At 44.3% G+C, this 13,615-nt stretch overlaps 1 protein-coding gene across 1 annotated transcript in view; it reads left to right on the top strand.

Annotated features, from left to right (window-relative positions):
* The window catches only part of LOC146272888 (guanine nucleotide-binding protein G(i) subunit alpha-2-like), a 45,671-nt gene that overhangs the window by 31,133 nt on the left and 923 nt on the right, over window positions 1–13,615 (top strand). Inside the window, exons 2-8 of the mRNA XM_084705496.1 lie at window positions 2,038–2,080; window positions 4,572–4,713; window positions 8,061–8,221; window positions 10,718–10,846; window positions 12,654–12,783; window positions 13,031–13,184; window positions 13,316–13,526. Of these exons, the coding sequence (XP_084561622.1) occupies window positions 2,038–2,080; window positions 4,572–4,713; window positions 8,061–8,221; window positions 10,718–10,846; window positions 12,654–12,783; window positions 13,031–13,184; window positions 13,316–13,506 (950 nt within the window). The 3' untranslated portion in view covers window positions 13,507–13,526. The remainder of the gene's footprint in view (window positions 1–2,037; window positions 2,081–4,571; window positions 4,714–8,060; window positions 8,222–10,717; window positions 10,847–12,653; window positions 12,784–13,030; window positions 13,185–13,315; window positions 13,527–13,615) is intronic.

The raw sequence follows: 13,615 nt of genomic DNA, 5'->3' as shown, positions 1-13,615 counted from the left end.
TATGGGGTATTCTGGTGTGTGAGTGCAGAAAGGGGCAATGTTGGGGCAAGTCACATCACACCTCTCTGCTAACAGCCCTATGAACTCTCTAGTTCACTAGGAGTGTATTCGTAAGTGGGTCTGGACACACACTTAACCATAGCAGGGATTTGTCAAGCACTAACACTCCCTGGGCTCTGCTGGAAGTCATGTTCAACAAGAAAACTATTTAATTTGCCTGCCCCCCCCCCCCCTCCCCAATGTCCCTGTAGCCAATTTCCAAGGAATATGGCACCCAAACCAGAACAATGTTCAACAAGTTCCTCCATGGGTTAGAACGCAGATGGTCTGCTTAGCAACTAGGCCTACATCCTGTATGTGCTCCCTTCTACGAGAGTAGTGGTCTTATGTGCAGGGGCGCCAAGAATTTTGGGCCCCATATAATTTCTATTAATTGTTCAAATTTTTGGGGCCCCTGTCAGTCAGGGACCCTTGAACTTCTCCCCCCTATACATGTAATGTGGTTCCTCATAAATTGCCTGCTGCATAAGCTGTGAGACTGTCCCAGTCTTAAGGAAACAGTTAGCATGCATCTCTGTGCCTTTGCATCTGTGCTAGTGTCATTGAGAAAGTAGGCCTATATTGCAATGCATAAAACATATTTATCCAGGCCAACGCAAATATGAGCCATCACACACACATACGCACCCTCTCTTCATAGACACAGACAAACAGAGGCCCACATGCACACACAGTGTAGCTGTATGTTTGTCATTATGAGCAGTTTCCAAGTCTCAAAAGTGAGAGCGAAAATGTGGATACAGTCTGTGTTCTGTGCTTACTGTAACAACTCCCGTGGTCTGTAGGGCTGGCAGCTGAGCCAGGGCTTCACAACAGGGGGTGCTCACTGGTGGGTGGTAAGAGAGGAAGAGATATTCATTAGAATGGGAACGTAAGTGTAGAACGTGTCTTCCTTTCAGCCAGTTAGCTCTGCGAGGAAAAGGCAGTGGGGGGTGGGGGTGGGGGGAGTGTTCCAGTTCTGGTACATTTCCTCTCTTCACTTCATGTCATTTACAATTGCCCAACCAAACCTCCTCAGAGCCATCGACATACAATAGGAACTAGATGAACTCTCTGAATGTCCTGAAGTTTTGACGTGTACTTGCCAGAACTAGCCACACATAGTCAGGATCCATTCAGCATTAAAGGCTCAGGAGTCGACAGCTGCCAGTAAAATGTCTCTCTGCTCTCTCTTCCCTTGCGGTTATGGAATGGCTGCGTCTCTCTAACCCTACCCTTTGTGTCCCAGAGTCCCTGAGCAAGAGTGTGCATGTGTGTGTCTACTTATGCTTACATGCCTGTGTGTGTGTGTGTGTGTGTGTGATTCCCGCAGTGCACGGAGTCACAGTAGAAGATGAGTTCTGTTTCCCTGCCTTGAGTCTGTCAAAATAAACACATCAGTCGATAAGAAAATCCCATATCCTGTTTGTGAAAGCTTTCAGACATTTTCATTATATAGCTAATGATGATAAACAGCCTAGTTTCATAGGAGAAAAAGAAATGTGCATGTGTCTGTGTGTGTGTGTGAGAGTGTGTGTGTGAGTGCTGCACTGAGGTATGGAGATATTGGAAAATCCATGAGTGTGTGTCGCACTGGCCACACTATAGAGAGGAGGCTTTGAGGCGTCCTTATTCTATAGTGTATATATGCATACCACAGATGGACACTAATGTGTCGCAATGTAATTAGAGAGGAAAGGACCTAGAGAGGGAACAGAAGGAGAACGAGAGAGAGAGAGAGAGAGGGAGAGAGAGAGAGAGAGAGAGAGAGAGAGAGAGGAACAGAAAGAGGGAGAGGGAGAGGAAGGGCTCTTTATGGTACTGAGGCCCTGAGAAGGAGGGAGGGAGGAAAGGGTGACAGAGGGAAAGAGGAGGAGGGAGAACAGCCAGTAGTCCAGACTCCAGATGTGAGCCAAGGCAGCCTGTTTACATTTTCCCTCCACCACAGACTGGAGCATATTTTTAACCTCTGCCTGTTTTTGTTCTTCTGTCTTGCAGGTGCCGGGGAGTCAGGGAAGAGTACCATTGTGAAGCAGATGAAGTGAGTAACCCCTCCATTGTTGCCCAGTGTTCCTGCCAGGTCTGAGGAAGGGACAGCCAGGCTGTGAGGTCATGGTCAGGAGAGTGAGATCCTGTGACCTGGCTCCTGGAACGCCATGCATTCACTGTCAGATGGGATCCACTCAGGCACCACTTGTAACATGGTCCATAGGTCCTTTACTGGTCTGTGTTGGATGTATGTAGGAGTCTGTACGTTTCACCAATATTGTTCGATTGGGGTAGAGACTGGATAGGGATTTCACAGTTTTACCCAAAGGATCAGGCACACGTGCACATAAAGTGCTCACACACATACACATGCATTCATATGCATGCCCGCCCGCCCGCCCGCCCGCCCGCACACTCGCACACACCCACTCTTGCTCACTGACAGGGCAGCCAGCTGCTTCTTCTTTCCTGCAACAGCTGATAATGTGTGGAGGCGTGTTTTTATACCATGATTAATGTAATTTCCTGGCTAGCTGAAACTCCTGATTGTCAACAAAACACATGGAAAAACACTCACAAACAGGGTGTCTGTTTGGAACCCTTTGGGCGACCTCCATAGTTTTGGAAATAGGTCGCTCTCATGAAGTCAATGCCACTGTACATCTCTGTGATCAATGCCTTTATAGAGGAGAAAACCAACTAGGATATGATTCAGATGAGCGATTCCATTAGATCATTCAAATGGCTTTTTGGACTAGGGTAGCAAAGCTGTGTGTTAGTTTATAGAGCTACTACATCATATAAACAACACCACGTCTTAGAAAGGAATACTCATGGGCATGTGTGTGTAGTGATGTGTGTTTATGTGTGTGTGTGTGTGTGTGTGTTAGAGAGAGAGAGAGAGAGAGAGAGAGAGAGAGAGAGAGAGAGAGAGAGAGAGACAGAGACAGAGAAAGACAGTGAACTTTTTAGCTCATACTACCTGCTTCAGCTCTCCAAAATGCTGATGATTAGAAGTCAAGCTGTAGAGGACATGGTTTACTGTGGATGGCCCCACCTGCTAAGTCCCTCCCAGTCGCTCATCCATATTCTAAAATACGCACGCACACACATGCACAAACAAACAAGAACACACTTGCACATACATACATCCAAGCTGTGCATACATTCAGGCGTGCACAATGAACCATGCACACACACCCTCAACCACACAAACACAAATAGGAGTCTATTATAGACAACATGAGCACACACACTCCACTCACACACACATACACGCACACACTTCACCAAGAGGTTACATTTTGCTCTGCATTCCTGGAGTATGCCATGCTTTCAATCCCCTTTCATCACCCACACAATCACTTCAATCTGACACAACGAGGCCCCACACTCTACCTGCTTCATCTGAATAGCACTGATTAGCTCTTATTGCCTCATCTCCTTTTTACATTATTATATACTTAATTGCCTTTTGTCAAGATAGCTGTATTTCATTGTCACAGACAATGAAAGTAAATGAAAGCGTAAAATATAGGTTTGATACATTGCTTCTCTGTGATTTGGGGTATTTGAAAAACATCAAAACATCAGTTTGTATGGCTTTTTCTATTTTTGTGAGTTACTGTAAACATATTTTAAACTCAGGGTTTGTGTGGCCCATATCCAATCTCCATTGCCCGCTTGTTCTCAGATTAGATTTTGTAAATTGTCTTTTTTTATTGAGACATGAAAAAGAGCATCTCAACACCATATTCATTGAGTCCTATGCTTCCATGCTAGAAACATTGCCTGCATTCAAAGAGGTTAGATTCAGAATGTCCACTTAACAAACCAGTATCCTGGCTACACAAGCTTTGCCTTTTTGGCTTCTGACAATACTATCACCCCTCTTTTCTCTCTCTCTCTGTCTCTCTCTGTCTCTCTCTCTCTGTCTCTCTCTCTCTCTGTCTCTCTCTCTCTCTGTCTCTCTCTCTCTCTCTGTCTCTCTCTCTCTCTGTCTCTCTCTCTCGCTTTCTTGAAGTGGCTCCTTTGTCTAAGCTCTGTGCTGGCGGCTGGGGGGTGAGGGGGATGTTAGGTGGTGTATCTCTGTCTTGTCTGATGACAGTGATTGATATTCCCTTTCCTGTATTCCAAAGCATATCAAGGTTTTATTTGACAAATGACAGACAGCTGAGATTCGAAGTGATCAAACTAGCACTGAAAATTGATTATGGTGCCAGATGTTTTGTTTTGTGATCATTTTAGCACTGTTGACAGTATTTGTGTGTGTGAGTGTGGTCTTGTTTACGTAACTCCCCTTGTGGGGACCCGAAGTCCCAATAATATATCCTTGATCCCAACAATTTCTAGTGCTATGTCTTAGAATTAGTTGAAAGAATTACATTACAGGTTACGTTTAGGGTTAGAGGTGAGGGATGACACCGTTTTGGATGGGAGTGAATTGTTCTTCCTCACTAGGATAGTAAAATCAACCTGTGTGTACATTTGTATTGATCCAAGTCCCCCCCTTCTCTCTCTCTCTCTCTCTCTCTATCTCTCAGAATTATCCATGAGGATGGCTACTCAGAAGATGAGTGTAAGCAGTACAGAGCTGTGGTCTACAGCAACACCATCCAGTCCATCATGGCCATCATTAAAGCAATGGCAAACCTGAAGGTCGACTATGAGGATGCTGCCAGAGCAGTAAGTAACACGCAGACCCACAGTAAGAGTCAGGTGTATACCTGGAGACTGGGGTCTTCTGGTGACTTCACAAGGCTGTTACTGCTCCTACACATGGCACACCACGGCACAGTCACTTCACACAATACTGCAGTGGTGTCATTTTATCAGTAAAAGTCTGTCAGAACAATTTGTCTTAATCTGTTTATTCTTGCAGCAAGGAGGAGCAGTTCTAAAACAGTACCAAAATGATGTCTGTAATAGAAGGGCTCTCTGAAAATGTCATGATCTGAGCATTGTTTTAAATAGTTGTTGCAGACCGTTAGATAATTAGTTCAATAGTTCATGTCTAGCAAAAGAGGAACTCTAGACCTTACTGTTTTTTTCAAATGCTTTTTTTTACTTGTCCTCTTTTTCATAACTTTATACACAAATCCAAGAACTGCACACACAAAATGCAAAATGCCTTGCTTCTTTTGCAAAATGAAGCACTGCATTAAAAATATCAGAAACACGTCTCAAAAGCAAACATTTGTCTCATGTTGCAAACACTTTTACCATTATAATACATTTTTGGTTAAATCATCTACACACAGTTATTCAAAACCTAAAGCTCTTCTTTCATGAGCTCCTATGTACATTTCTGTACAAGATTGAAAGTAAATGGCAGAGATGCTGAAAAATTCATGGTAAACACGAAAACAAAAAAAAATCAGATTTTGCAGGTTAATTTTAACCGGCCAATCAGCGAACAGGGGGATTGGCTGAGAACGATGACGTTGATGTCTTGCGCTAGTTTGTGTTGTAGTTCCGTAATGGCGGCGGAGAAAGATGCGAACGAAGCCATTCGGTCCGTTGTGGCAACACTGTCGAATATCCAATAGCTAAAGCCGGAGCAAGAACAAGTTTTGCTTAGTTTTGTTGGTGGCCATGATGTTGTGGCCCTCATCCCCACGGGGTTCGGGAAAAGTTTGATTTTCCAGCTACGGCAGCTAGCTCTGTTACAGTAGTGGTGAAGGAATTGGCTAAGGCAAACGCTAGCGATTGGTTATGGCAGATCAGAGTGGCTCTGGGCAGATCCAATAGTTTTAAACTTCAACAGAGTACCCGCCTACAAGGAAGTCAACGCTTGTAAATGGAGCGAGGCCAGACTCTCTGTAGGCTACAAATGAAATGTTCGAGAGTCTGGTGAGGACCAGGCTAAAAACAACCAGGGTCAAACAGTCAAATTTGTTAAAGGTTTGGTCAGCAGGCGGAAACTTCAGCAATACTGTCTAGGCCAAAAGGTTATTCTAGCTCTACAGAAGTTACGTAAAATCTCAGCAAAAATTGTTCTATGACAGAATATATTAGACATCTTACGTAAAGAATTTTCATTTTCTATTACACTGCTCCATGGGGAAATGAGTCTTTCAACCTCAATTCAGTCTTCTGACGATAGACTCACCTCCAATCTGCTTGTCTTTCTCCACACTACTCTCAACCACTTCTAGTCTTTGATGACATGAGGTTCTGGAGCTGGAGTGTTTCTTCCTCTCAGATTTTAACAATGTGACAGTGACAAGTGCTCTTCTCAGGCTCTTAGAAAGCCAACAAGGTGTGTAGGTGCTGACTGTCTTTGCTGTTGGAAGAACCACTTCACAGCTGATACAGTGAACAGTTCAACTTATATCTCCACACGTTCTTACACAGGGAGTAACTATATGTCCTCCATTCTCTCTCTCTGGCAGCATAAAGAGGTCTTTTATGCATTTGGAAGGTATGACACACAATCAATAACTCATAATATTTGATTAATTTTAGGCCCGACTGGGAACTCACAAGGTTGCTCCAGACACACAGTCGGTGACCAGTGTGTCCCTTGTGTGTGTCTGGTGTGTTTTTTCTAAATAACAGTTTATTCGAGGTGGATGTGAGAGGCAGCTTATCTGCAGGTCAGGCACTGGGTCGTGAATTATGAGCTATTTCAACCACATCTTCCCCCGCAACCCAGATGGCCCTGAGAGAGCTCCAAATAGCCTTGTTCGCAGATTTAAATCAAATAGACACATTTCTCACATAGCCAGAGGGGGATGCTATCAACATACAACAATGTTTCAGAAGTAAACACATGACCGAGCTGCAGTCTGAGGAGAGAGAGGTATAAAGAGAAAGATGAATAGGTGTTGTTTAAACATGCAATTAGTGCAAACAATTTAAAACTACCGGTAGTATGTTTACAAATGTACTGATGTACCGCTTAAGCTCTTATTTACACAAAGCCAAGCACATTGTTTACACATGTAACTGTTCATTGAGAGGATCATTCTGTACACTGGAACATATGCTGCACTCTCCTACCATGGGCTCTGGGGATTATGGAATAATGGCTGTAACTTCAAGGTAATGCTTTACGTAGTTGTCCTCAATGTCAGTACCTGGTACTGACAGTTTGCCTGGGAAATGTTGTCATCCGCATATACGTTTCTGGCTGTGTTGCCTATAGTTGTTGCCAAGCTCTGTTGTTGAACTTCAGCCTTAATTGAGCCATTGACTGCATTCACTGTCTGGTTTGATACACTTTAGAACTAACTCGAATGGTCTCAATTTGCCAAAGTTATGAGCTGGTAAACTCCGAAGTCTGACTGACAGGAGACCAAAGAAAAAGATAGTCTTTGATAAGTGTCTTTCAATTCCCACTTCTGAGAGCCCTTGGGATAACAAGGTGTCAGTATGATTTTTTGGGGCATTTTATCCATATCTCCTTTCATTCACCCCCTCTCCCTTTCTTCACCCACATAGCAGTATAGTAGTCTTTGGGGAGGGAGGATCTTAAGTAAATCAGCCTCTAGAAGTAAATGTGCCGTTCACCTAATTACCAGATGTTAGCCAGTCCTTGGAGTCAGGAGGATATGTATGTGGAGGTGTTTGAAACCATGCGTGTGTGTATGTGCGCACGCTGGTCAGGAAAAGCCAGGCTCTTGTGTGTCACCTCTTCTCGGATGATGCCAGGGAACAGGCTGTGCTTGCAGGTGTAATTACCCCTGAGTCATCCTGTCCTGCTGTGGAGAAGGCTCCTCCTTCACCACTGGGCACTCGGAAACACGAGTACCCTACATAGTTGGCCATGGCAGGATTTATACGCTAAACACACACTGACTCTCTTTCTCTCTCAAGGGTGTGTGAGAGAGCACAGTCACACCACTATTTGGCAGCCACTGTCAAATAAAAAAGGCATGATATATGACCATGTTACGGTAAAAGGTGAAATTATTGTCTGAAGGACAAAGGCTCACAGACATGTCTGAATGTCAGCACTGCCTAGTTCTTGATCAGTTAGCTTCCAGAGTGTTTACTAAGTTAACATGTGTACACGTGTCTGTTCCCAGGATGACGCCCGCCAGCTGTTTGCTCTGTCAGCGGGTGCGGAGGAGCAGGGCATCCTTCCGGAGGACCTGTCCAACATCATCCACAGGCTCTGGGCCGATGGAGGTGTGCAGGGCTGCTTCACACGCGCACGCGAGTATCAGCTCAACGACTCGGCTGCCTAGTAAGTGGCCATCTGTGATGTCACGCTGCGCTCCCTCGGTCTGCCCTCCCCACCTCTGGGCTCTGCTTGTTTTGTCTGTCTCAGATTTGTCCATGTGGTCTAACTGTCATTGTGGTTATGACCATCCATATCTGTTGGCAAGCAAGTTAAACCATCTTAAACTGCACCTATCTACGTTTATGATGCCACTGGCATTGCTGCCTTTGCTGTTCATATCTATAAGGAAGCGAGTCCACAAACAAAACTGTACTACATAGTTACATTAAATCGAGTGATATAAAATAGAGTGTCCAATGTATATTTATTACGCATTATGCATTGGTACATTTTGGTACTTTGTGCAGTGCAGCACCTTTTGAGGCACGGAGGGTTACCGGACATCAGTTTACACCATTCAGATAGACACAGCCCCCTGGGGCTTCACACCTGCTGCAGGACAATGCAGCACAGGGGAGATTCACAGACTCTGATGGCTTCATAGCCCACTGAAATCTATGTGATTGTTTTAAACACCTAGCCCCCCTGCTCCCATCGATATCTTAAGGGGATTAAGAGATCAAACAGGCATGCGCTGTGCCTTATCACTCTGTAGAGAAAGCAATTGCTTTTAAAATAGGGGTGAGCTTGTCTCTGAACTTCTAGGAATTTTGCAACAGCTTATTTACCTCGAATCAATCTTTGGATGAGAGGAGTACGGTGGCCCTGAAGTGCAAAACACAAAGGCAAATAGCAAAACACAACGGCAAATAGTATTTGCCGTTGTGTTTTACTATTTGCTGTTGTGTTTTGCTATTTGAGTCCGAGTTGATATAATAAATAACTCTATGAATAAATAGAATCAATCCACTTCAAAGTCAGGAAGAAGCGCTTTTGTTGTTTACTGTCAGAAAGAGCTTGTTTGTTTGGTGGAAATGCCTGTTTAGAAAAGAGATACACCAGCCATTGTGAAACAACTTAAGACATTGTGTTTGTTGGTAAAAAAAAAAAAAAAAAAGTGTTCCATTGGATGTATTTTCATAGGGATAGATGTAATATTCTAACACCTCAGTGAACACTGTGTCTTGTTTTCCAAGGTTTTCATTGTCAAACACTTTGCTTCTTCTCAGGGTCCTACATGTTGTATCTTAGACTTACTCAAAGTGTTCTGTGTTTTACATGCACAAAGTCTATTAAACCTTACTCCCACCGTGAGATTGTCACTGTTACAGAGTGTGTCATAAAAACCTCTACAATATGGTGTTTCGAAAATGATTGCCTTGCAGTCTGCTAAATATTAATACCAGCAGTAGGAGTTCCATTGTTTTTTTTTCTTACATTACAGTCTAATCATAACTTCTAATCCCCCTTGCTCTGCTGGGCTCTTATGAAGAGCAGCTGGGGTGTACAATACGCTTGTTATTAGAATAGGTCCAGAGCTCATAGGCAGTTCTTCAGCCATCTCTCTGCAGTCTGATGCATGTTAGGATGAAGCTGTAGGGACAAGGCTTTACGTCTGCTCAGACTGGGGTTAGGCAGGGATTATGGCCCACACCATCACTACTTACAGTGTGCTGTCAGATTGAGATGAATGACTTTAGTATAGTACCACACCCTATGCTGATAATAATAACAATAATATTATGTATGATAATAAAAAATACTATTTACGTTTCGCTGCAGATCTAGGTAACTTAGTTTAGAGAGAGACAAAGGTAAGAGAGAATAATACAGGGTAAAATGGTTCAAATGAGGTAAAAGTGACAAGAACTCAGGAGGTAAATATCATTTTGAGCTTTCTGACAGCACCAAACACTAACTCAAGCTCAACATAGTGTTTTCCATTGATTTATGTAACTTCCTGAAAGTTACATTAAACACCACATCATGCTGTTGTCACCGCTCCACCACCTCCCCTGTTTTCCCCTACCACCCCCTTCCTAATTAGGTTGTCAATCACCCAATAAGGACCAGGAGGTGTCCTCTATATTCAAATAGCTCCACAGACAGCTGCTCAACAGATGTGATGTCGCCTAAAAACAAATACTATTTCTATGACTAAAGACCTGACAACCAATGGCCTCTCTGCCCTCTTTGAGAAACACAAGAGAAGTCTGACGTTAATGACTGACTATTGGATTGGGCAAAGTGCCCTGGCTGTCTGGGCTTCACCTCACTGAGTAATACAATAAAGGGTTTTTTCTCCACTTCCTGAGATCTAATGGACAGTGTCATTGCCCTGCTGAGAGAGAGTTATGTTTGTGTGTATGTGTAGAGGTGTTCAGCATGTTAAAAGGAAAATGTGTAGAGGTGTTCAGCATGTTAAAAGGAAAATGTGTAGAGGTGTTCAGCATGTTAAAAGGAAAATGCATTGTCACCATGTAGTAAGTGAAGGGGAAGGCCCTTTACTTTAAGGTACATATTTTCCTTAAGGTCAGCATGCATGCTGCTTCTAGTACCTCACCTATGGTTCTTTCAGGTTTGTCTAACGCGCGTGTGTGTGTCCACCTTGTCTTTCAGCTACCTAAACGACCTGGAAAGGATAGCCAAAGCAGACTACATCCCAACACAGCAGGACGTGCTGCGGACCCGAGTGAAGACCACCGGCATCGTGGAGACACACTTCACCTTCAAAGACCTGCACTTCAAGTGAGACAACCACCTGCTTTTTAAACAATCCACAAATATCTGTGTACATGTATTTGTCCTTTTGGGAGTTTGTGAATATTTGAAAGGATCCTTTGTAAAACACAACCGCTTTAGTATTCAGCAGAGAATACTCCTCCATTTCCAGCAGAGAGAGAGACAGCGAGAGGGTAAGAGAGAGACATAGGTTTGTTGCGGTGTGTTTCTTCTCTAAAGATGGTAGGTTGTGCTCCTGTAGTTAAAACCTGAGGTTGGATGCAGCACACGTAGCAGAGACCTCTCTGCCAAGCTCCATTGTGAAGCCGTCCCTCGCACCATCGGCCAAACACAAAGGAGACCTCTGTCTCCCCTGTAGTCACTTCTCTCTTTTTTGATACCAGAAGTCTACTCACTCCTCGCAGGCTCCAGCTTTTGCAGGGCGCTTTAGTGTGCTTCTCTGCATTGATCCTATTTCCAGTGTCTGTGGGTGTGTGCACCTGGCTGTTTGTTGAGGCAGACAAGGTGTACCATATGATGCGGTGCAGTTGAATTGTGAACTTGTGGGAGAGACAAGTAGAGCTTTTTAAATGTGACCGCATCTTAGTGCCTCTTTTCATATCATTGTCACCCCAGGGCACCAGAACTCACCAGGTAAGTGAATGGAGGCTTCAAGTACAGACTACTGAGGAGTTCTAATGCAATGTCCCTGCAACCAGGCAATCAGACATGAATCTATAGGTGTGAAAGCTTTGTCAGTGTATATATGATTTTGTGTGTGTGTGTGTGTGTGAGAGAGTGTGAGAGAGAGAGAGAGAGAGAGAGAGAGAGAGAGAGAGAGAGAGAGAGAGAGAGAGAGAGAGAGAGAGAGAGAGAGAGAGAGAGAGAGAGCACATTGGTATGTGCACATGCACTCGGTACCAAAATCCCCACACAAACAGTTTCCATGCAGCTCATCATTGTTTTGCTGTAGTGATGGAATCAGGTTACAGTGAGGGTTATTATAGTTGAGGTGAGCCCCACACTCATTGCAGCTGTGTGTCTACAGTGCAGTACTGTATGTAGTGCTGTAACAAGCTCTACTCGACCAGCCAAACCTCAGTATTTCTGCTCATTACTTTGACTTGATCCAAACATAAACCGGACCTCTTCCAGGCCAGTCCACATGATGGAGACACACAAGACTTATGACAACCTGTCCTTTTATCAGTGTGATGTGGTGTCAAAACACTTTTTTTTGTGGTGTCAAAACAAAATATCTCCTTCTTACATTTTCTCCTTCTCACTCTCAAGTTAGCCTTTGTAATGTATCTCAGTTGGGCAAAGCTTAGGCTGGCACTGTCTGCTTGACTGGCATCCTCTTTCCTTTCACCCACGTGCCCGTCTGCCGTGGTCTCATGAATAAGTTATATGGGCACAGAATCAACAACACGACTCAGCCCTGTCTGTCTGCACGCCCGCTGTCGCTACGGCAACGGCACTGTACCAAAATGCCAACAAATGCCAGGGAAATTACAAGGTCTGTGCAGCCACGAGGGGCCCCACTGATGGAAATAAAGAGGGAAATGCAGGACTGGGAGAATAACAGGAAGGCAGTCAGTATAGAAGAGAGGAGGAGCTGGTCTCTAGAGACAGGATGGTGCATCTAAAGAGGGATCCTCATTCTGCTCATGTCTTCTTGTCACTAATAAACATCCCAATACTGTCACCGCCACACGATCCTTTCCGTCTCAGTCCAGAAAATAAACCTCTCCACAGCAGTTATTGTTTTAATCCCTCAAACCACACAGCAACAGTAGTGAGCCTGCCTGTTTGTGGGCATTCCTCCCTGCAGGATGTTTGATGTGGGTGGCCAGCGCTCTGAGAGGAAGAAGTGGATCCACTGCTTTGAGGGAGTGACGGCCATCATCTTCTGTGTGGCCATGAGTGCCTACGACCTGGTGCTGGCTGAGGACGAGGAGATGGTCAGTATCTATCCTTGAGAGTCTCGTAGAGCATTAGCTGCTTAATAGCCACTGCGTTGCAATGCTTTACATATTTTTCATTTCAGAAGGAAATTGTCTCCGTTTCGAAGTGTTCCCTCAGGATCATCTCAAATGAAATCTTTTTCCGTCTCTCACTCTTCTCATTTCCCCTCTACCTCTTTCTCTCTCCCTTTAATTCTCCTTAATTTCTCCTAATTTCCTTTCCTCTCATCTCCTGTCTTTTCAGAACCGCATGCATGAGAGCATGAAGCTGTTCGACTCCATCTGCAACAACAAGTGGTTCACCGAGACCTCCATCATCCTGTTCCTCAACAAGAAGGACCTGTTTGAGGAGAAGATCGCCCACAGCCCACTGACCATCTGCTTCCCAGAGTACACTGGTAGGATATACTTTAACATTACCATTACACAATCAACTCTCAGACTAATGCACGTGTATTACGTAAATATGACTAAATAGAATCTTCGTTATCATTCTTTTCTCATTACTATCTTTACTCATGATACACAGGTCCTAACAAGAATGAGGAAGCCCAGGCCTACATCCAGACCAAGTTTGAGGACCTGAACAAGAAGAAGGACACCAAGGAGATCTACACCCACTTCACCTGCGCCACCGACACCAAGAACGTGCAGTTTGTCTTTGACGCCGTCACCGACGTCATCATCAAGAACAACCTGAAGGACTGTGGTCTCTTCTAGTGCGAAGAGAGAGAAGCTAGGTGAGAGAAAGGCAGAGTCACGCACGTCTGGACGTGTTATGTGATGTTTTGAATGTGACATAGGAGCCTCTGGTGCATTAAATCTGTTT

The sequence above is a fragment of the Hypomesus nipponensis genome, chromosome 9 (genome assembly GCF_054491055.1).
Source record: "Hypomesus nipponensis isolate SF chromosome 9, ASM5449105v1, whole genome shotgun sequence".
NCBI classification, from domain to species: domain Eukaryota; kingdom Metazoa; phylum Chordata; class Actinopteri; order Osmeriformes; family Osmeridae; genus Hypomesus; species Hypomesus nipponensis.
The sequence above is the reverse complement of the archived record's forward strand: the minus strand, read 5'-3'. Positions and strand labels throughout refer to the sequence as shown.